Source organism: Hemitrygon akajei, chromosome 22 (assembly GCF_048418815.1).
Source record: "Hemitrygon akajei chromosome 22, sHemAka1.3, whole genome shotgun sequence".
NCBI classification, from domain to species: Eukaryota; Metazoa; Chordata; class Chondrichthyes; order Myliobatiformes; family Dasyatidae; genus Hemitrygon; species Hemitrygon akajei.
Window position 1 is genome coordinate 9,811,045 of NC_133145.1, and position 20,786 is coordinate 9,831,830.

The 20,786-nt window shown below is 42.9% G+C and overlaps 1 protein-coding gene across 1 annotated transcript in view; it reads right to left on the bottom strand.

Annotated features, from left to right (window-relative positions):
• pkd1b (polycystic kidney disease 1b) overlaps positions 1 to 20,786 on the bottom strand; it is a 192,884-nt gene that overhangs the window by 90,671 nt on the left and 81,427 nt on the right. The window contains exons 15-20 of the mRNA XM_073026674.1: positions 15,781 to 15,915; positions 12,985 to 13,129; positions 11,683 to 12,270; positions 6,146 to 6,302; positions 2,704 to 2,959; positions 1,262 to 1,457 (exon numbers count right to left, since the gene is read on the bottom strand). Coding sequence (XP_072882775.1) covers positions 1,262 to 1,457; positions 2,704 to 2,959; positions 6,146 to 6,302; positions 11,683 to 12,270; positions 12,985 to 13,129; positions 15,781 to 15,915 — 1,477 coding nt within the window. The remainder of the gene's footprint in view (positions 1 to 1,261; positions 1,458 to 2,703; positions 2,960 to 6,145; positions 6,303 to 11,682; positions 12,271 to 12,984; positions 13,130 to 15,780; positions 15,916 to 20,786) is intronic.

Below are 20,786 nucleotides of genomic sequence, written 5' to 3' on the forward strand. Positions count from 1 at the left end.
CTGCTCCTGTGACTTATGGTCCCTGACTTCCTACATCATGCAAGAGGAGCACACCACTGCTGACACTACAATTCCCACTGCTCAAGCCTGTGAAATAATAAATAATAAAAAATAAGCCACCAAGTCTTTGCTCACAACCTCCGCTTCTTCTTACTGCAGCCTCTTGAGCCAAAGCCTCAAGGTCTTCTTCTTACAATCAGCCACTCCTACAATGACCACTCCACTTGAGCTGACCTTTTTACTTGCCAGAGCTTGTCAGTGCTTTTTATAGGCTCCTGACATTCACCTCTTCCAGAAGTTCCAGTGTCTTGTTCTGAGTCCCTGTACCTGTGAGCTGAACCTAAACCGTCCTGCCAGTCACATCTTATAGAAGTTCCAGTGTCTTGTTCTGAGTCCCTGTACCTGTGAGCTGAACCTAAACCGTCCTGCCAGTCACATCTTATAGAAGTTCCGGTGTCTTGCTCCGAGTCCCTGTACCTGTGAGCTGAACCTAAACCGTCCTGCCAGTCACATCTTATAGAAGTTCCAGTGTCTTGTTCTGAGTCCCTGTACCTGTGAGCTGAACCTAAACCGTCCTGCCAGTCACATCTTATAGAAGTTCCGGTGTCTTGCTCCGAGTCCCTGTACCTGTGAGCTGAACCTAAACCGTCCTGCCAGTCACATCTTATAGAAGTTCCAGTGTCTTGTTCTGAGTCCCTGTTCCTGTGAGCTGAACCTAAACCGTCCTGCCAGTCACATCTTATAGAAGTTCCAGTGTCTTGTTCTGAGTCCCTGTTCCTGTGAGCTGAACCTAAACCGTCCTGCCAGTCACATCTTATAGAAGTTCCAGTGTCTTGTTCTGAGTCCCTGTTCCTGTGAGCTGAACCTAAACCGTCCTGCCAGTCACATCTTATAGAAGTTCCAGTGTCTTGTTCTGAGTCCCTGTTCCTGTGAGCTGAACCTAAACCGTCCTGCCAGTCACATCTTATAGAAGTTCCAGTGTCTTGTTCTGAGTCCCTGTTCCTGTGAGCTGAACCTAAACCGTCCTGCCAGTCACATCTTATAGAAGTTCCGGTGTCTTGCTCCGAGTCCCTGTACCTGTGAGCTGAACCTAAACCGTCCTGCCAGTCACATCTTATAGAAGTTCCGGTGTCTTGCTCTGAGTCTCGGCTCCTGCAGGCTGAACCTAAACAGCATGTTATATCTATACCCACATCCTTTTTCTACCTCTTACCTGCTGTTATCACAATTGTCAATCCGTGCCCATTACAAGTTCTCTCACCTGAGTTCCTGTACCAGCCAGTTTTCACCATAACTTCATACTTGTAGCGACCGTGCTGCCCACAGAGAGGGACGATGCCAACACGGTTGATATCGATGTAGTCCAGCTTGTTGGCGATGAGAGCTACCATGACATAAAGAGCAAAGACCAAGGCACAGGTGATTGCCACAATCGAATTCTGCACTGGGCTGTTCACCTGCAAAGGAATCACTGCTGAATCATACAGGGTACCTGCAGCTACTTGGAGATAGTCAGATTCCTAACAGTAGCACACACATTATCAGCATGTTTCTGACGACGAGAACAGAAAGACAGAAACTTCTATCTAAGCTAGCTTTACCAGCCAGAATCTTGCAGATGGACCACTTACACTCCAGGGCAGGACAGCAGACCAAGTTAAATGGACTTCAACCCGCTAGAATAAAAGTACTTGCCCAGGGAAGGGGAAGGGGAAGGGGTTGGTTAAACTAAATTGAAAGAGTTTAATACTCAACTCACAGGGCATGCATTTGAGCATTTAGTAGCAGAGAAAAAGAGCTGAAGAGAACAAGAATAGAGGAGCATTAGGTTGTATTGAAAAGGTGGTTGAAAGGTATTGAATAGGTACAAGCTGAGACAGACTACACCAAACGCAATAATAGGTTTGCATCCATAAATGGAAATACAGAAAATGTCGTGAATAAATGTGAAGAGCTGAATTTTCACAGATCTGCTTGGGATCATAATGCAAAAATCAGAATTAAATAATGACTCGAAAACAGGTCAGGAACTGGGCACCTAATATTCCATAATACAAGGAGTTCAGAAAAGATACGGAAGGGAAGAAATGAAGTGGGGCAGCAGTACTGGTTAAAGCTGAAGAGAGGGAATGTCTTTAAGTGACAAAATGCAGCTAGTTAAAGTGAAGAAGCAGGAATAGTGTTATCACATGACAAGAAGCATTCACTAGGTCACTGTAATGAGAGGGCATCGGAGGAACATGCTGGCAAGAAATAGGTAATTAACAGTGTGATCAAAACTATGTTAGATGAAGGGTAAAAACTGGGGAAACATTGAAAAGTGTTCTGGAGAATTTTCGTGATCAGTCTGCTTCTGATGCAAGGAGAATAGAGATATTGTTGAATCTGTTTTTGGGGAATGAAGAGGGCCAAGTGACCAGGTGTCACTGAGGGAAAACTTAACAAGCACCAATCATTAGATTATACAGTTAATATTGATAATAGAAAAGGGCAAAGAGAACTTCTAAATTGTAAAAGGATGATACAAGGAGGTAAAATAACATTAATTTAAAAGGATGCAACCCAAGAAAGATGCATTAGTAGGAGGATAGAATACGGGCTGTATAATTTACAGGGTATCCTCCTCATTAGGATAACTCTGAGGCTGTTCTACTGTTGGGACAGAAGTTTATAGATGTGTTGTGGAAATATCAGTGTTCATACAGGAGGCAGAAACTGGATAGCCTCTGGATACACGAATAAGCTTGCTCCAAAGACGGTGAGGTGCTGAGTGAGGCACACTGTTTCCCCTGGCCTGGTCCAGTGTGTGGGGAAGATGCCGTCTGTTCTCCACCGAAGGCTCTGGAAGTCAAAGTACTGACACAAGGAGGTGTACACAATGACGGAAACCTTTACTGGAGCAGAGGAGAAGTGGCTGGAGATGGTGACACTGAGCTCCTCACTGGTGGTATCATACACCCTGTAACAAACAGAAGACATCAAGTCAATGATAGGATCCCAGCACAGAGCGGAGAGAGCAGAAGTACATCTGTTATCACAGAATATGATTGCTTGGCATTTCTAGGCATAATAGAATCTTAGAGTCATACAGCATAGATACAGGGTTTTATCACACCGTGACTACACTAAATATCGAGTACCTATCAATACTAATCCCATTTAGCAGCATAATGAGCTGAACCAGCTCACTCTGAATTCAGTAGACTAGGTTAAGTGCTCATAATTGAGGTCATAGAGTCACAAAAAAGTACAGTGCAGAAACAGTTCATTCAGAATCAGGTTTGTTATCAACAGGATGTGTTGTGAAATTTGCCAACTTAGTAGCAGCATTACAATGCAATACACGATAATACAGAAGTAGATTACTGTAAACATATATATGTATATTAAAATAATTAGATAAAAATAGAAATAAACAGAAATAATATATGTAAAAAGTGAGGTAGTGTTCTTGGGTTCAATGTCCATTTAGGAATCAGATGGTAGAGGGGAAGAAGCTGTTCTTGAAACCCTTCAGGCTTCTGTACCTCTGTCCTGATGATAACAAAGAGAAGTGGGCACGTCCAGGGTGTTAGGGGTCCTTAATAATGGACACCGCCTTTCTGAGGCACCGCTCCTTAAAGATGTCTTGGATACCCATCTAGTCAGTGCTGAACTACTTAAACTGCCTACTCCCATCAACCTGCACCGGGACCACAGCCCTCCATACCCCTCCCATCCAAGTATCTATTGAAACTTCTCTTAAACCTTAAAATCGAGCTCACATGCACCACTTGTGCTGGTAGCTTGTCCCACACTCTCATGACCCTCACGACCCTCTGAGTGAAGAAGTTTCCCTTATGTTCATCTTAAACTTTTCACCTTTCACCCTTAACCCTCTAGTTGTAGTCCCACTCAACCTCAGTGCAACAAGCTTGCTTGCATTTACCCTATCTATACCCCTGATAATTTGTGATGGGCTGATCCTTCCAGTGAGAAAGTGAGTCAGTGGAGGGGGTTGTCTTTCAGATGAAACCTACTATCCTTGGCCTTGTCTGTTCCTTCAACGCGGATATGGGAAACCAAGTCAAATCTACAGTGAAGGGAGCTTTCTCCTTAGCTCCTTAGGCAGTGCTTCACAAAGGCAGCATCCATCATTAAAGACCTTCACAATCCATGACCTGCCTTCTTTTCATTATTACCATTGGTGAGGAGGTACAGGAGCTGGAAGACCCACGATCAAAGAACAGCTTCTGCCATTCCATTACCAGATTTCTGAATGGTTCATGAACCCATGAATACTACCTTTTTATTTGTCTTTTGCTCTATTTTTGTAAATTATAGTAATTTTTATGTCCTGCACTAATGCTGCTGCAAAACAGCAAATTTCAGGGCATATTCCAGTGCCAATATATCTGATTCAGCTTCTCATTCATTGTATACAAAGCAGCTTGTGATATCTTGTGGTTAAGTAAGACATGACACAAAGTTTGTTACTTATTTCTCTCTAATTCTACAACAAGATCTATTTATTTGCCAGTGTATAAAGTGGTTTGAATTAAACTTATTGCAGCAAAGACTGGGAAACCCCTGCAATTTGCCTATCACCACAATGGGTCTCTGGTGGGAACAATCTCATTGGCTCTCCATGTGGCCTTGGATCAGCTGGACAACACAAAGACCCGTGTTGGGATGCTGTTCATTGATAAATGCTGAGAACTTAACACAATCATTCCTACAGTTCTGATCAAAAAGCTCCAGTACCTGGGCCTCTGTAACCTCCTCTGCAACTGGATTTTCAACTTCCTAACCAGAAGACCACAATCTGTGTGGATTAGAAATAACTTCTCCACCTTGCTGACAATCAACACTGGCGCACCTCAGAATTGTGTGCTTAGCCCACTGCTCTACTCTTTCTACACGAGTGGTTCCCCACCTGAGGCCCATGGACCCTCAGTTAATGGTAAGGCTCTATGGAGAAAAAAAGGTTGGGAACCCCTGCTCTACACCCATGACTGTGTGGCTAGATATAGCTGAAATGCTATCTGTAAATTTGCTGATGATACAGCCATTGTTGGCAGAACCTCAGGTGACAAAAGAGTGCGCCGGAGTGAGATATACCAGCTAGTTAAGTGGTGTTACAGCAACAACCTTGCACTCGATGTCAGTAGTCCAAAACAACGACTTGTTGACTTCAGAAAGGGTAGGATGAAGGAACACACACTAGTCCTCATAGAGGGATCCAAAGGTGAGAAGCTGAGCAACTTCAAGTTCCTGAGTTCTCTGAGGACTTAACCTAGACCCAACATATTGATGCAGCTACAAAGAAAGCAAGGCAGCTGCTATATTTCATTACGAGTTTGAGGAGATTTGGTTTGTCAATAAAACACTCACAAATTTCTACAGATGTACGGAAGAGAGCATTCTGACTGGCTGCATCACCAACTGGTATGAAGTGGGGGTGGGGAGGGTCTACAGCACATGACCAAAGTAAGCTGCAGAGCTGTAAAATTAGCCAGTTCCAATATGGACACTAGCCTAGCCTCTGTAGTATCCAAGACATTTTCAAGGAGCATGCCTCAAAAAGGCAGTGTTCACCATTAAGGACCCCCATCACCCAGGACATGTCTTCTTTTCACTGCCACCATCAGGAAGGAGGTATAGAAGCCTGAAGGCACACGCTCAACGATTCAGGAACAGCTTCTTCCCCATTGCCATCTGATTTCCAAATGGACATTGAATCCATGAATACTACCTCTACTTTTTTATTTCTGTTTTTGCACTACTTATTTAATTTAACTATTTAATATATATATTATTTACATACTTACTATAATCCAGTTGTTTCTCTCTATTACTGTATATTCTATATATTGCTGCCGCAAAGCTAACAGTTTTCATGACACATGCAGCTGATAGTAAATTAGATTCTGATTCTGAATCTGATTCATTTCTGGTAAAGTAGCTGTCTGATTGCTGTACACACACACGCATCACATGTTCCAGTTTGGAGAATAAACTCTGCAGCTGCCATGAGGGAAGTGCCAGTAATTGCTCCTCTCTCCACAGATAAAGCATTTTCCATTTTTATTACTATGGACATATTCAGCCAAGCAACAGATCCTAACTATTATCAGGAAGCTGATTTTGGACCAAATCCACTCACTCCGGCAACAGGAAGATTGTGTGCTCAGCACTCAGACTGCCAGTATCAGAAGGTAATACGACTCCTTTGGTCATTTTGTAGTGAGTCCCATTAAACCGGGAGTCATTATGAACACGAATATGGATGAAAGGATCCAGGTCCTGAGCTCCTCCAAGTTCTAGAGAAAGAGAGAAAAAGATTCCAAAGTAATTAGCCACATGATTATAGTTCCGTTGTTTAAAAAGGGCTCAAAAAGTAAGCCGCGAAATTATAGGCCGTAGGTTTGACGTTGGTAGTAGGTAAATTATTGGAAGGAATACTAAGAGATAGGATCTTCAAGTATTTGGATAGACAGGGACTTATCAGAAAAAGTCAGCATGGCTTTGTGCGTGGTCGGTCATGTTTAACCAATTTATTAGAGTTTTTCGAGGAAGTTACCAGGAAAGTGGATGAAGGGAAGGCAGTGGATGTTGTATACATGGACTTCAGTAAGGCCTTTGACAAGGTCCCGCATGGGAGGTTAGTTAGGAAGATTCAGTTGCTAGATATACAAGGAGAGGTAGTAAATTGGACTAGACATTGGCTCAATGGAAGGAGCCAGAGAGTGGTAGTGGAGGATTGCTACTCTGAGTGGAGGCCTGTGACTAGTGGTGTACCACAGGGATCAGTGCTGGGTCCATTGTTATTTGTCATCTATATCAATGATCTGGATGATAATGTGGCAAATTGGATCAGCAAATTTGCTGATGATACAAAGGTTGGAGGTGTAGTGGACACTGAGGAAGGTTTTCAAAGCTTGCAGAGGGATTTGGACCAGTTGGAGGAATGGGCTGAAAAATGACAGATGGAGTTTAATGCGGACAAGTGTGAGGTATTGCACTTTGGAAGGTCAAACCAAGGTAGAACATACAAGGTAAATGGTAAGACACTGAGGAGTGCAATAGAACAGAGGGATCTGGGAGTACAGATACATAATTCCCTAAAAGTGGCGTCACAAGTAGATGGGGTTGTAAAGAGAGCTTTGGGTACATTGGCCTTTATAAATCAAAGTATTGAGTATAAGAGTTGGAATGTTATGGTGAGGTTGTATAAGACATTGGTGAGACCAAATTTGGAGTATTGTGTGCAGTTTTGGTCACCTAATTACAGGAAGGATATTAATAAGGTTGAAAGAGTGCAGAGAAGGTTTTCAAGGATATTGCCAGGACTTGAGAAACTGAATTACAGAGAAAGGTTGAATAGGTTAGGACTTTATTCCCTAGAGCGTAGAAGAATGAGGGGTGATTTGATAGAGGTGTATAAAATTATGATGGGTATAGATAGAGTGAATGCAAGCAGGCTTTTTCCACTGAGGTTAGGGGAGAAAAAAAAGAGGTCATGGGTTAAGGGTGAAGGGGGAAAAGTTTAAAGGGAACACGGGGGGGGGGGGGGTTTCTTCACACAGAGAGTGGTGGGAGTGTGGAATGAGCTGCCTGATGAAGTGGTAAATGCAGGCTCACTTTTGACATTTAAGAAAAACCTGGACAGGTACATGGATGAGAGAGGATTGGAGGGATATGGGCCAGGTGCAGATCAATGGGACGAGGCAGAAAAATGGTTTGGCACAGCCAAGAAGGGCCAAAAGGCCTGCTTCTGTGCTATAATGTTCTATGGTTCTATGATAACTTCAATCTGTTATGGAGAGACAGCCACAGCCACTGGAACTGCACTTCATAAGAAGCAACGTCTATATGTCCTTGGGAAAACTGCAAGCTGGAAATGTGTTGTTGGGATCACCATTGTGACATTCTTGGAATCCTTCCACTAACTTATTTCATTTCCCAAGACCACCTTGTCTTTCCTGAAAGTGACAGCTTACACTGTATGCTGTTAGGTAGCAGCCACTCCCATCGTAGAATTGCAAAACCCCTGACTGGTAGAGCAGAGATTTTTAGGGATGGTGCATGTAGAAGGCTCAAAGACAGTAACATCTGGATGAGGCTACAAAATTCCAAGGAGAAGGTTGGTGAGGTCAATGTGGACTTTCAGTATGAAAAGTTGTGGCTTACTAACTTGATTCAGTTTTTTGAGGTTGTGATGAAGGCAAAGTTCAAGTTTAATTGTCATTCAACCATACATAAATACCAATGAATACAGCCAAACAAAACACTGTTAAATGAACAGTGAAAGTAGAGCTGTGGATGTTTTCTACATGGAGTTTAGTAAGGCATTTGATGAGGTCCCTCACAGCAGGCTCATCCAGAAGAAGCATGGGATTCCCAGGGAATTGCTGTTAGGATTCAGAATTGGCTTACTCATAGAAGATGGAGGGTAGTGGTCAATGCTGCTGGAGGTCTGTGACTAGTGGTGTTCTTAGTGCTGTTTGTGATAAAAGACCCAGGTGAAACTGTAGACATATTGCAGGAAGTATGAAGGTTGGTGCTGAGGACAGTGTAGAAGATTGACAAAGGATACAGCACAATATAGATAATTTACAGATATGGGCAGAGAAATGGCAAATGAAGTTTAACTCAGCAAAATGTGAGATGTTGTATGTTGGGAGATAAAATGTAAAGGGGCGGTAGACTGTGAATGGAAAACCTTTAACATTGTTGATGTGCAGAGGAATCTTGGGGTCTAAGTCCATAGCTCCCTGCAAGTGGCTACATTGATAGGGTGGTACAGAAGGTATGTTGCATGCTTGTCTTTATCAAGGAATTGAATTTGAGAGTCTGGAAGCTATGTTGCAGCTTTATAAAACTCTCGTTAGGCCACATCTGGAGAATTTTAGAATTGTTACCACTTCTATGTCAATCTAACTAGTCCCATCTACTGGCATGTGGTCTGTATCCCTCTATTCCCTGCTGTTCACATGTTATCATCATGGTTAGATAGGATACCAAGACTGTAAACAAGAAACACAACCTGTGACAGACTTCCTATACTCTACTAGAACTGACAGGCTGCTTAACATTAGAAACAATCTGAAGCAGATCATCTCTAAACCCCTTCAGTTAATGTAACATAAATTAATAAACCTTCAGCCCCAGACCCATTCTGGTGAATATACAGTAGGTGTGGTGGCCACAGACCAGTTGTACCGACAGATATTTACAAATCCAACAGTGTTGTCATATAGAATAAGTTGGTATTTTTTCAGATTTTGAATGTCATTTTCTGCTCCAATTATATCACTAGCAAAGGCAGCATTTAACACTGGTCATTAACTCTCCCCAAGGACAGGGTGGTGTAGCTATATTTTAAGACACCTCCTATGTTTGATACATGGGAAAGATATACAAACTGCTATCAGTAATGTCCTGGTAAGTTTTGTAGTCAAGTGCGTCAAGGTGGGAGTCTGACTGTGAGTCTATTGGGCTGCTTAGTCCTAGATGATTCACCAAGACAAGCACTAACACTATCTATGACACCTTTTCATTTCATCACTTCATTGGAAGCAGGTTGCTGGGACGGTAATAGGTGACATTTATTCTGCTGTTTATGATCAGGATATACTTAGTTAATTCTACATTGTTGGGTGGACACTAGCGTTGTAATTAAACTGGAATAGCTGTGCTAAAGAGAGAACTAATTCTGGACTGCATCTTCAGTACCACAGCTGGTCAGTTATTAAATATTCAAAGCATTAGGTGTTTCCTATTTTCCCAGTCATTTCTGGAGATACATAAATGAATCAAATTGGCAGAATTCCATTTGTGATATTGTCAAAATTCCTGTTCCCTATGACCTTTAGCTGCTTCTGTAAGAACTTTCCTTCCATCATACAGTCATAATTGGGATGCCAACTTATGACTGTACAATATCCAGTTCTATTATTCTCTCATCAAATGAAGTAGTCTATGCCTGTAGGCAGGAAGACTTCAGGAAGGTGACAATAACTGCTATACAAATGCCTAGCAATGGCTACCTGCTTCTGATAGTCAATGGCATTACATCAGTGAGTTCACATCCATTAACATCATGGTATCACCTTTGATCAGAAACTCATCTGGATGAGCCAGACAAAAGTGTGGTTACATAGGCTGGTTGTAGTCCTGGTACCCTGCAGACTTACCTGCAGACACTGTAAACTATTTCCATCTATAAGTTACAGGTCAGGAGTGTGATGGAATACTCTCCTCTTGTCTGGATTAATGCAACTCCAGCACACTCTCCAGAAGTGTGACACCATCCAGGATGAAGCAGCCTGATATATTAGTATCCCATCCACATTTCCTTCACCACTAACACACTTTGGCTACACTGATAATACCAACAAAACATACTGACTACAAGCAGAGCAAAGGATCACAGTCAGAAGCAAGGAAGGACCCATATTTCCCAACCTCAGAGGAGAACTTTAAACTTAGTCTACATGCCTTTTTTTTCAAATCTCTGATCCTGCCTCTAGTGGGGTTGCCTGGATTAAGGTGGTAATGCAGGGCTGCAGTAACTCTGCTAGAAATAGTTCATCTTATTAGTTTGCAGAAAAGGAGTCCCTTCAGGCTGAAAGTTACAATTCCAGGTTTTCATTTTGAATCAGGAATTGAGTGGATAACTTCCCCCATTTAAGTTCCTTGGGCCTCTTGAGGACTGAGCCAGAGTCAAAGTTCCTGGGAACAGAGACTGAGTTCCGGTTGTATGCATGTCTGAACACAGGCCCCTTTGGCTGGTGCCCCATGGTCATCACCAGACACTGGCATACCCAAGGTCAGAATCTGAACACGCATCAGCTGAAGCCTGCCATCTGGACCCATCTCCTGAAACATTTGCAGGCGATTCTGCACTTCAGCATAGCTCTACAATCTCCAGCAATTAATTGTCAAACCTTCTCCAGAAACATTATCATTCAATTTATCTCTACAATCTCCAGCCGTTAAAAACTAGTCTCCACTTTGTCTTCTTTTGCTATTGGTCATTTGTCAGCCTTTGTCTGTTCAAGTAGACAAAGTAAAATTGGATAGGTATATGGACAGGAAAGGAATGGAGGGTTATGGGCTGAGTGCAGGTTGGTGGGACTAGGTGAGTGTAAGTGTTCAGCACGGACTAGAAGGGCCAAGATGGCCTGTTTCTATGCTGTAATTGTTATATGGTTATATAGATTTTCATTAAATTATCTTGTATTTCTATATTTTTTCTATGAATGCATGCAAGAAAATGAATATCAAGGTAGTATATGGTAACATATATGGACTTTGATACAAATTTACTTTGAAATTTGATTAAAATCAATTAATCAAAACATCTTTGAACATTTTGGTTATTAGGTAATAATCAGCTTGGGATAAAAAGGATAAATGGATGAGATGAAGATCATCCATTCAGGTGATGGAGAGTCTACTTGTTATCCAGCTGGGCGAGGAAGGCTGGTTCCTTTGGGGCTTTGATAGGAAGGAAGCCAGATGATGGCTGTTGAGGAATACAGCTCTGTAGCTACTCTATCTAATAGATCATCCACTCTCCCTCCACAATCCCACCCCACACATCAGCATTTTCCATTGCCTGAGAAGTAAAGCCAATGGGAGGATTTATACTCTAAGCAGACATCACAGCACAGGAATGACTGAACGAACACTCACCCAGCAGGGTGAATCGCAGGCAGACATGGAGTCCAGCTGCATGGTTGCTGCTCACGGGCTGGACTGTGAAGTTCGTGCTCTCTCCAGGACCAAGGATCTTTGTCACTGCACCGTGCCGCCAGTGTTGCGTTCTCCTGTCTGGTAAGATAACGCGGATAGACGTCTCTGCGGACAGGCCGCTGATGGGGACAGGGAGGCCCTGTGGACTGCTGAACTCCATGGATCCGAGGTGGGTAGAGATGCTGTCATTGCTGACAGAGCCCATCAGGAACGGGTTGACTCGGAGGCTCATTGTGATCTGGATGAGTTCACGGTTTGCTGACAGCTGATGGGACAGTGCCTGGGGGACATGGAAGTGGCAGTGGTCCTGAGGCCAGGCACACAGCAAATTGAAGGGGTCTGTTCTTTTCCCATGCACGTCAATCTCTCGGACAGACAGGGACAATAGTTCCTCATTGAACACACGAGAGCGCATGAGAGACTGGACAAGATCGTTGGTCAGCCTGAAGATGGAGGCAGAAGTGACAAGGCCACTGGCTGCATCACTGCCATTATTCTGATCGGAATTTACCGCAGCTATTACAGCACCTGCATTCAGAAACAATAAACAATTATTTATTCCAGTCTTCCCCACCCCAGTTAAATCTGCTCCTGTCTCCTTGAAATTGGCCTATTCTGAGAAAGGGTTTTCAAGCTGAAACATTTCTCTCCACACTGATGATGGTTCCATTTAATATTGGAGGATGTATACAGTAAACAACCTGAAACCTGATTATACCTAACATGTTAGGTTTTCAGTATTTTCTGTTTTCATTTTAGATTTCTAGCATTTGCAGCTTTTTTGATTATGTTCTTCTCTTATTGACTAATTTACCTTAAAATTGGCCGGCTGGTGGCGCAGTGATATCAGCACCAGGATCCGGAGCGAAGGTTCCCGAGTTTCAATCCAGTCGGGCCGCTCCCGGTCACGCTTTCCACCCATGCCGGGTTGAGTGTCGACCTCGCAACTCGGTCTCATAAAAAAAAACACTGCGCTGTGAGAAGGACGTGGGGGACCACTCACAGAATCTTTCCTCCAGGACAACAACTTGAAAAAAAAAGTGGTCGCCTAGGCTCTGGCAGAGTATGGCACACAAAAAAAATCTTAAAATTCAACATCCTCTTTAATTGCTACCCTAAACCTTGTCTACCTTGTACAGCGTCTCTAGCCAGGTTTGATACAATACTGGCAATGTGAAGAATTCATCACCTACAACAAAATATAATAATTATAATACAGTATTATACAGAAGTTCCAGGTACCTAGGACTCGCAAGATATTTCTTCCAGCTTCTGTGGGTGTGGCTGATCCTTGACCTGTCTTATTCCCAATTATGTCAATCATTTGTCTGCTCATCGCCAAACTTCTGGCTAATCCTTCTCCCCTAACAAACTCTTCAGGGAAAGCCTAGGAAGAAGAAAGATGTAAACTCATGAAATGACCAGCATCCGACTGTGCTCTGACTGATGATTTTGTTTCTGGAAGAACATTGTCCTGGCATCACGCATCTCATCCCAACAAGAACATAAAAGGCCAGCAACAAATAAAGAAAAAAAATTTCATAAAGGTGGGTTAGCGGATTGGTCTTAAGGCAATGGCAACAGATGAGTAAAAGATGAATTAGAAAGGGAAAATCAGATTGTGAGATAAAGTTGACTAGAAATGTAAAAGACATTAACGACAGAGCTAACAGTGAACATTAGTCTTATAGGTAGTCAATCTGGAGAATCAGTCATGGAGAACATGGACACGGCAGATGAATTAAGCAGGTATTTTGCATCAGCCTTCACTACAGAGGAAATAAAATTAAATGCAAGCAGTGTACGATTTTTGGTCAGCAATTCACTAGCATTTCTGCAATCTAATTGCATTCAGAGTTCAAAATGCAGACCGAGTGAACACTTTGCAGAAAAAATGCACTGAACATGCATGGCTAGTGTGTAGGTGCTCAGCGAAGTGGTCTCCCAGATTGGATTTCCAGCATTTGCAGGTTTTCTTTTGTGTGTAATAATTACTCAGTTTTACTTTTTTCATTGACTTGAAAACTGGGTCTGTCCTATAACTCTACTATACATTTCAGTTACATCCTTTGATTGTCTTATCTTTCACCAACTGCCTCATTAATGTATCAACCAGGTAACTTCAATAGCTTGCCTCCATGGCAACTTCACCCTAACCCTGTCCCAGATACTTCAGCCAATCCCTGTCAGAGATACTTCAGCCAATCCCTATCAGAGATACGTCAGCCAATCCCTGTCAGAGATACTTCAGCCAATCCCTGACGGAGATACTTCAGCCAATCCCTGTCAGAGATACTTCAGCCAATCCCTATCAGAGATACGTCAGCCAATCCCTGTCAGAGATACTTCAGCCAATCCCTGTCGGAGATACCTCAGCCTGTCCCTATTGGAGACACATCCTTTGTCCTATCCATCCCTCCTCCACCATCTCTGCAACTTAAAATTACCTTGATTTCCCCCTTTCCCTGTTCTGATGGCCAGACTTTGACCTGAACTGTTTAATTGGTTTATATATGCTCTACCAGATCATGAAAAATTTTAGTGGCCTAACTCACTGCTTCCAGAGAGCCTGAAATGAAAATATAATGAACTACCACCTCTGGAAACCTCACATGGCAATCTCCATTCTGAACTGCAGCAAACGGGAAGGCTCTACAATGGGTAGTTAAAACTGCCCATCGTATTACCGGTGCCAGCCTACCCAGCACCAAGGACAAACGTACAGAAAAGTGCCGGAAAGTGTCAGTAACCATGAAGGATCCCTCACACCCTGTTCATGGACTGTTTGTCCCACTTCCATCAGGGAAGGGACTACATACCATCCATGCAAGGACATCCAGACTCAGAACCAGTTACTTTCCCCAAGCAATAAGGCTGATCAACACTTCCACCCCCTAAAACCCCAACCACTGCTACTTTATCACTTCCTGTCGGTCATGTTATATACAGACAATCAACACTTTGTGGATATACAATCAATGTATATAAGTTATCTTACAAGGGGTGATTGATAAGTTTGTGGCCTAAGGTAGGAGGAGTCAGTTTTAGAAAACCCAGCGCAATTATTTTTCAACATAGTCCCCTCCTACATGTACACACTTAGTCTAGTGGCTGTAAAGCATATGGATCCCTTCTTTGTAGAAGTGGTCCACAGCAGGGGTGATTGATAAGTTTGTGGCCTAAGATAGAAGGAGATTAGTTATTAACTTCAAACTTTCTTCATTATCAAAGAGTAGAACTGCACGTGCATGTAACGAGAGCATCTTGGACCTCCAGGTGGTCTACAGCAGGGGTGATTGATAAGTTCGTGGCCTAAGATAGAAGGAGTTGAGTTATACAGCTCTCATTACATGCACATGCAGTTCAGCCCTTTGGGTGAAAATGCAGAAAGCTTGAAGTTAATAACACATCTCCTTCTACCTTAGGCCACAAACTTATCAATCACCCCATGCTGTGGACCACTTCTGGAGATCCAAGACACCGACTTCTACAAAGAAGGGATCTGTATGCTCCATGACCGCTGGACTAAGCGTGTAAATGTAAGAAAAATAAATGTGCTAGGTTTTCTACCTTAGGCCACAAACTTATCAATCACCCCTTGTATGTGTTTTTTATTATTGTGCTTTTTATTTTATTGTGTATTTTTTGTGCTGTATCACATCTGGAGTAGCAATTATTTTGTTCTTCTGTGCACGTGTACTGGAAATGACAGTAAACATCATTAATCTTGAATTTTTTGAAAAATTAGAGCCCAGAGTCACTTCATCAGTAAGATAGGGACAATTTAAATACAAATCTGCCTCTCTTTTACTTTTACCTAAGACCTGAGTTCACAACTTGCTATAGTTCCTCTCCTATCTCACCAATCTGATCAGCTTTCTCAGTGAGTGCTAGTGAAGCTGCCTCTGAGCATGAGTAAAAGAAAAAGAATACTTCCTAACTTGTGTATGAGCTGAGAAAATTGGACCTGATTTTGCAAACTGCAACATGATTGTAGCTGAGTGGTGAAGACAATGAGAGAAGTTTCTGTGTTCTCACCGCACACTGAGCCAGCACTGCGCTGACCTGGGTCACCTCCTCCAGCGTGGAGATGCGCAGGGATGTCATTGCCAAGGTCACATTACTACGGATGGCGATCCGGTCCTGCAGGACGTCTCCCTGAGCACCAGAGTGCTGGAAACAAAACATCAAACAATGTAGTTGAAATAAAGCATCAAACAATCTGCCTCACTGTGTAAGAGACTGTGGCCACAAAACATGGAGCAATGGCTTCCTGCACTGTGGTATTTAATCATCACCTCTACTGCAATCCATTTACAGTCTACACAACCACACACCTTTAGTAAAAGTGGGTGGAGAGAGAGAACTAATTTAGCCATTCATAGAAATAAACATAAGTATGTTGGACTTCTGTATGTATGTATGCTTGTCTACTGAGGCCATATGGGTGGAGCTGAGAAACAGGAAAGGTATGACCACATTAATAGGTTGTAATATAGACCAGCCAATAGTCAGCAAGAATTGGAGGAGCAAATCTGCAGAGAGATAACAGACAACTGCAGGAGATAGAAAGTTATGATTGTAGGGGAATTTAATTTTCCACACATTGATTGGGACTCCCAAACTGTTAAAGGTCTAGATGGGTTAGAGTTTGTGAAATGTGTTCAGGAAAGTTTTCTAAATCAATATATAGATGTACCATCTAGGGAGGATGCAATATTAGATCTCCTATTAGGAAATGAGTTAGGGCAGGTGACGGAAGTGTGTGTAGGGAACACTTTGGTTCCAGTGATCATAACGTCATTAGTTTCAACTTGATCATGGATAAAGATAGATCTGGTCCTCGGGTTGAAGTTCTAAACTGGAAAAAGGCCAAATTTGAAGAAATGAGAAAGGATCTAAAAAGCATAGATTGGGACAGGTTGTTCTCTGGCAAGGATGTGATCGGTAAGTGGGAGGCCTTCAAAGGAGAAATTTTGAGAGTACAGAGTTTGTATGTTCCTGTCAGGGTTAAAGGCAAAATGAATAAGAATAAGGAACAAACACGAGGAAATCTGCAGATGCTGGAAATTCAAACAACACACACAAAATGCTGGTGGAACACAGCAGGCCAGGCAGCATCTATAAAGAGAAGCACTGTTGATGTTTCGGGCTGAGAACCTTCGTCAGGACTAACTGAAAGGAACGATAGTAAGAGATTTGAAAGTAGTGGGGGGAGGGGGAAATGTGAAATGATAGGAGAAGACCGGAGGGGGTGGGATGAAGCTAAGAGCTGGAAAGGTGATTGGTGAAAGTGATACCGAGCTGAAGAAGGGAAAGGATCATGGGACGGGAGGCCTCGGGAGAAAGAAGGGGGAGGGGAGCACCGCAGGGAGATGGAGAACAGGCAAACAACTAAATATGTCAGGGATGGGGTAAGAAGGGGAGAAGGAGCATTAACGGAAGTTAGAGAAGTCAATGTTCATGCCATCAGGTTGTAGGCTACCCAGCCGGTATATAAGGTTTTGTTCCTCCAACCTGAGTTTGGATTCATTTTGACAGTAGAGGAGGCCATGGATAGACATATCAGAATGGGAATGGGAACCTTGGTTCTCGAGGGATATTGGAACTCTGATAAAGAAGAAGAGAGAGATATATAACATGTATAGGCAACAGGGAGGAAATAAGATGCTTGATGAGTATAAAAAGAGTAAGAAAATACTTAAGAAAGAAATCAGGAGGGCTAAAAGAAGACATGAGGTTGCTTTGGCAGTCAGGGTGAAGGATAATCCTAAGAGCTTCTACAGGATAGTAAGGGATAGTAAAAGCAAAAGGATAGTAAGGGATAAAATTGGTCCTCTTGAAGATCAGAGTGGTCGGCTATGTATGGAACCAAAAGAAATGGGAGAGATATTAAATGGGTTTTTTGCATCTGTATTTACTAAGGAAACTGGAATGAAGTCTATAGAAACAAGGCAAATAAATAGGGAGGTCATGGAACTTATACAGATTAGAGGAGGAGGTGCTTGCTGTCTTGAGGCAAATCAGAGTAGATAAATCCCCAGGACCTGACAGGGTATTCCCTCGGACCTTGAGGGAGACTAGTGTTGAAATTGCAGGGGCCCTGGCAGAAATATTTAAAATGTCGACATCCACGGGTCAGGTGCCGGAGGATTGGAGGATAGCTCATGTCATTCTGTTGTTTAAAAAAGGCTCAAAAAGTAAACCGGGAAATTATAGGCCGATAAGTTTGACATTGGTAATAGGTAAATTATTGGAAGGAATACTAAGAGATAGGATCTACAAATATTTGGATAGACAGGGACTTATTAGAAACAGTCAGCATGGCTTTGTGCGTGGTAGGTCATGTTTAACCAATCTATTAGAGTTTTTTGAGGAAGTTACCAGGAAAGTGGATGAAGGGAAGGCAGTGGATGTTGTATACATGGACTTCAGTAAGGCCTTTGACAAGGTCCCGCATGGGAGGTTAGTTAGGAAGATTCAGTCGCTAGGTATACATGGAGAGGTAGTAAATTGGATTAGACATTGGCTCAGTGGAAGAAGCCAGAGAGTGGTAGTGGAGGATTGCTACTCTGAGTGGAGGCCTGTGACTAGTGGTGTGCCATAGGGATCAGTGCTGGGTCCAGTGTTATTTGTTATCTATATCAATGATCTGGCAAATTGGATCAGCAAATTTGCTGATGATACAAAGATTGGAGGTGCAGTGGACAGTGAGGAAGGTTTTCAAAGCTTGCAGAGGGATTTGGACCAGATGGAGGAATGGGCTGAAAAATGGCAGATGGTGTTTAATGCGGACAAGTGTGAGGTATTGCACTTCGAAAGGTCAAACCAAGGTAGAACATACAAGGTAAATGGTAGACACTGAGGAGTGCAGTAGTACAGAGGGATCTGGGAATACAGATACATAATTCCCTAAAAGTGGCTTCACAAGTAGATAAGGTTGTAAAGAAAGCTTTTGGTACATTGGCCTTTATAAATCAAAGAATTGAGTATAAGAGTTGGAATGTTATGGTGAGGTTGTATAAGACATTGGTGAGACCGAATTTGGAGTATTGTGTGCAGTTTTGGTCACTTATTTACAGGAAGGATATTAATAAGGTTGAAAGAGTGCAGAGAAGGTTTACAAGGATGTTGCTGGAACTTGAGAAACTGAGTTACAGAGAATGGTTGAATAGGTTAGGACTTTATTCCCTAGAGCGTAGGAGAATGAGGGGTGATTTGATAGAGGTGTATAAAATTATGATGGGTATAGATAGAATGAATGCAAGCAGGCCAGGGGAGAAAAAAACCAGAGGTCATGGGTTAAGGGTGAAGGGGGAAAAGTTTAAAGGTAAAATTAGTGGGGGGCTTCTTCACGCAGAGAGTGGTGGGAGTGTGGAATGAGCTGCCAGATGAAGTGGTGAATGCAGGCTCACTTTTGACATTTAAGAAAAACTTGGACAGATATATGGATAAGAGGGGTTTGGAGGGATATGGGCCAGGTGCAGGTCAGTGGGACTAGGCAGAAAATGGTTCAGCGCAGCCAAGAAGGGCCAAAAGGCCTGTTTCTGTGCTCTAATGTTCTATGGTTCTCAAATTCAAATTCAGGTTAAATTATCATTCAACCATATATGAACACAGCCAAACAAAACACTGTTTCTCTGGGCCAAGGTCCAGGACCTACTGTACATAGGACATTCAAAAGAGCATGCAAAATATAGTCACCAAAAAAACACATAACACATATATTTTATAAACTTATTGATATTTTTATGGGAGCTCATCTATACGTGAGGGTGTCTACAAGTTGAGCGTTTGTAACCTATATCTGTACCATACTCCTGCCTATCCTGTACTACACCCTATCATGTGCTCCTTGTACAACACAAGAGTCAAGAACTTCTACAAGGCTTTGGCAAGGACAGGTGGAGGCAGGGTAAGTAGGTAAGTTCATTCCATATTTCTTCTTTCTTTTGTTCTTGAAAGTATGGGTATGTCTGCAGAGACAGTGTTCTGTTCTGGGTGTCAGATGTGGGATTTCTGGGAGACTTCCAGCCTCCCCGATGGCCACATCTGCACCAGGTGCATCGAGATGCAGCTCCTCAGGGACCGCGTTAGGGAACTGCAGCTGCAGCTCAATTACCTTTGGATTGTTAGGGAAAGTGAAGCAGTGACAGACAGGATCTACAGGGAGGTAGTAACTCCAAGACTACAGGAGACAGATAAATGGGTGACTGTCAGGAGATGGAAGGGAGAATGTCAGAAAGCAGAGAGCACCCTGTGGCTGCCCCCCTCAACAAAAAGTACTCCATTTTGAGCAGTTAGCTCAGATGGGTAGGGAGCTGATATGATGGAAGCAGTAATAGGGAACTCTACAGACGGGAGACAGATAAGCATGAAAAGGAAACTCAGATGGTAATTTGCCTCACCGGTGCCAGAGCTCATGATGTTTCTGAATGCATCCACAAAATCCTGAGCAGCCAAAGGTCATGGTACATATTGGCTCCAATGACAGGTAGAAAAAGGCAGGAGGTCCTGAATAAAGAACACAGGGAGTTAAGAAAGAGACTGAGAAGCAGGACCTCAAGGGTAGTAATCTTGGGATTGCTCCCTGTGCCACACGACAGTGAGGATAGGAATAGAATGAGGTGTCAGATAAATGTGTGTTTGAAGAATTAGAGCAGGGGCAGGGATTCAGATGTAAAAAGGGACAGGCTGCACTTGTATCCAAGGGGGACCAATATTCTTGCAGGCAGGTTTACTAGAGCTGTTGGCAGTGGTTTAAACTAATATGGCAGGAGGATGGGAATCAGGATGATAGAGCTGAGGATGAACCAGCAGGTTTACAAGTAGATGATGGGTGTAAAATGAATGTAAGGAAGGACAAGGCAATGATTGGGCACAAATGCAGACAGAGAAAAGGGTATGCTTAAAGCTGAAGTTGATAGTTTGCTGATTAGTCAGGGCATCAAAGGATATGGCGAGAAGGCAGGTGTATGGGGTGAGTTGGATCCAGGATCAGCCATGATGGAATGGTGGAGCAGACTCGTTGGGCTGGATGGCCT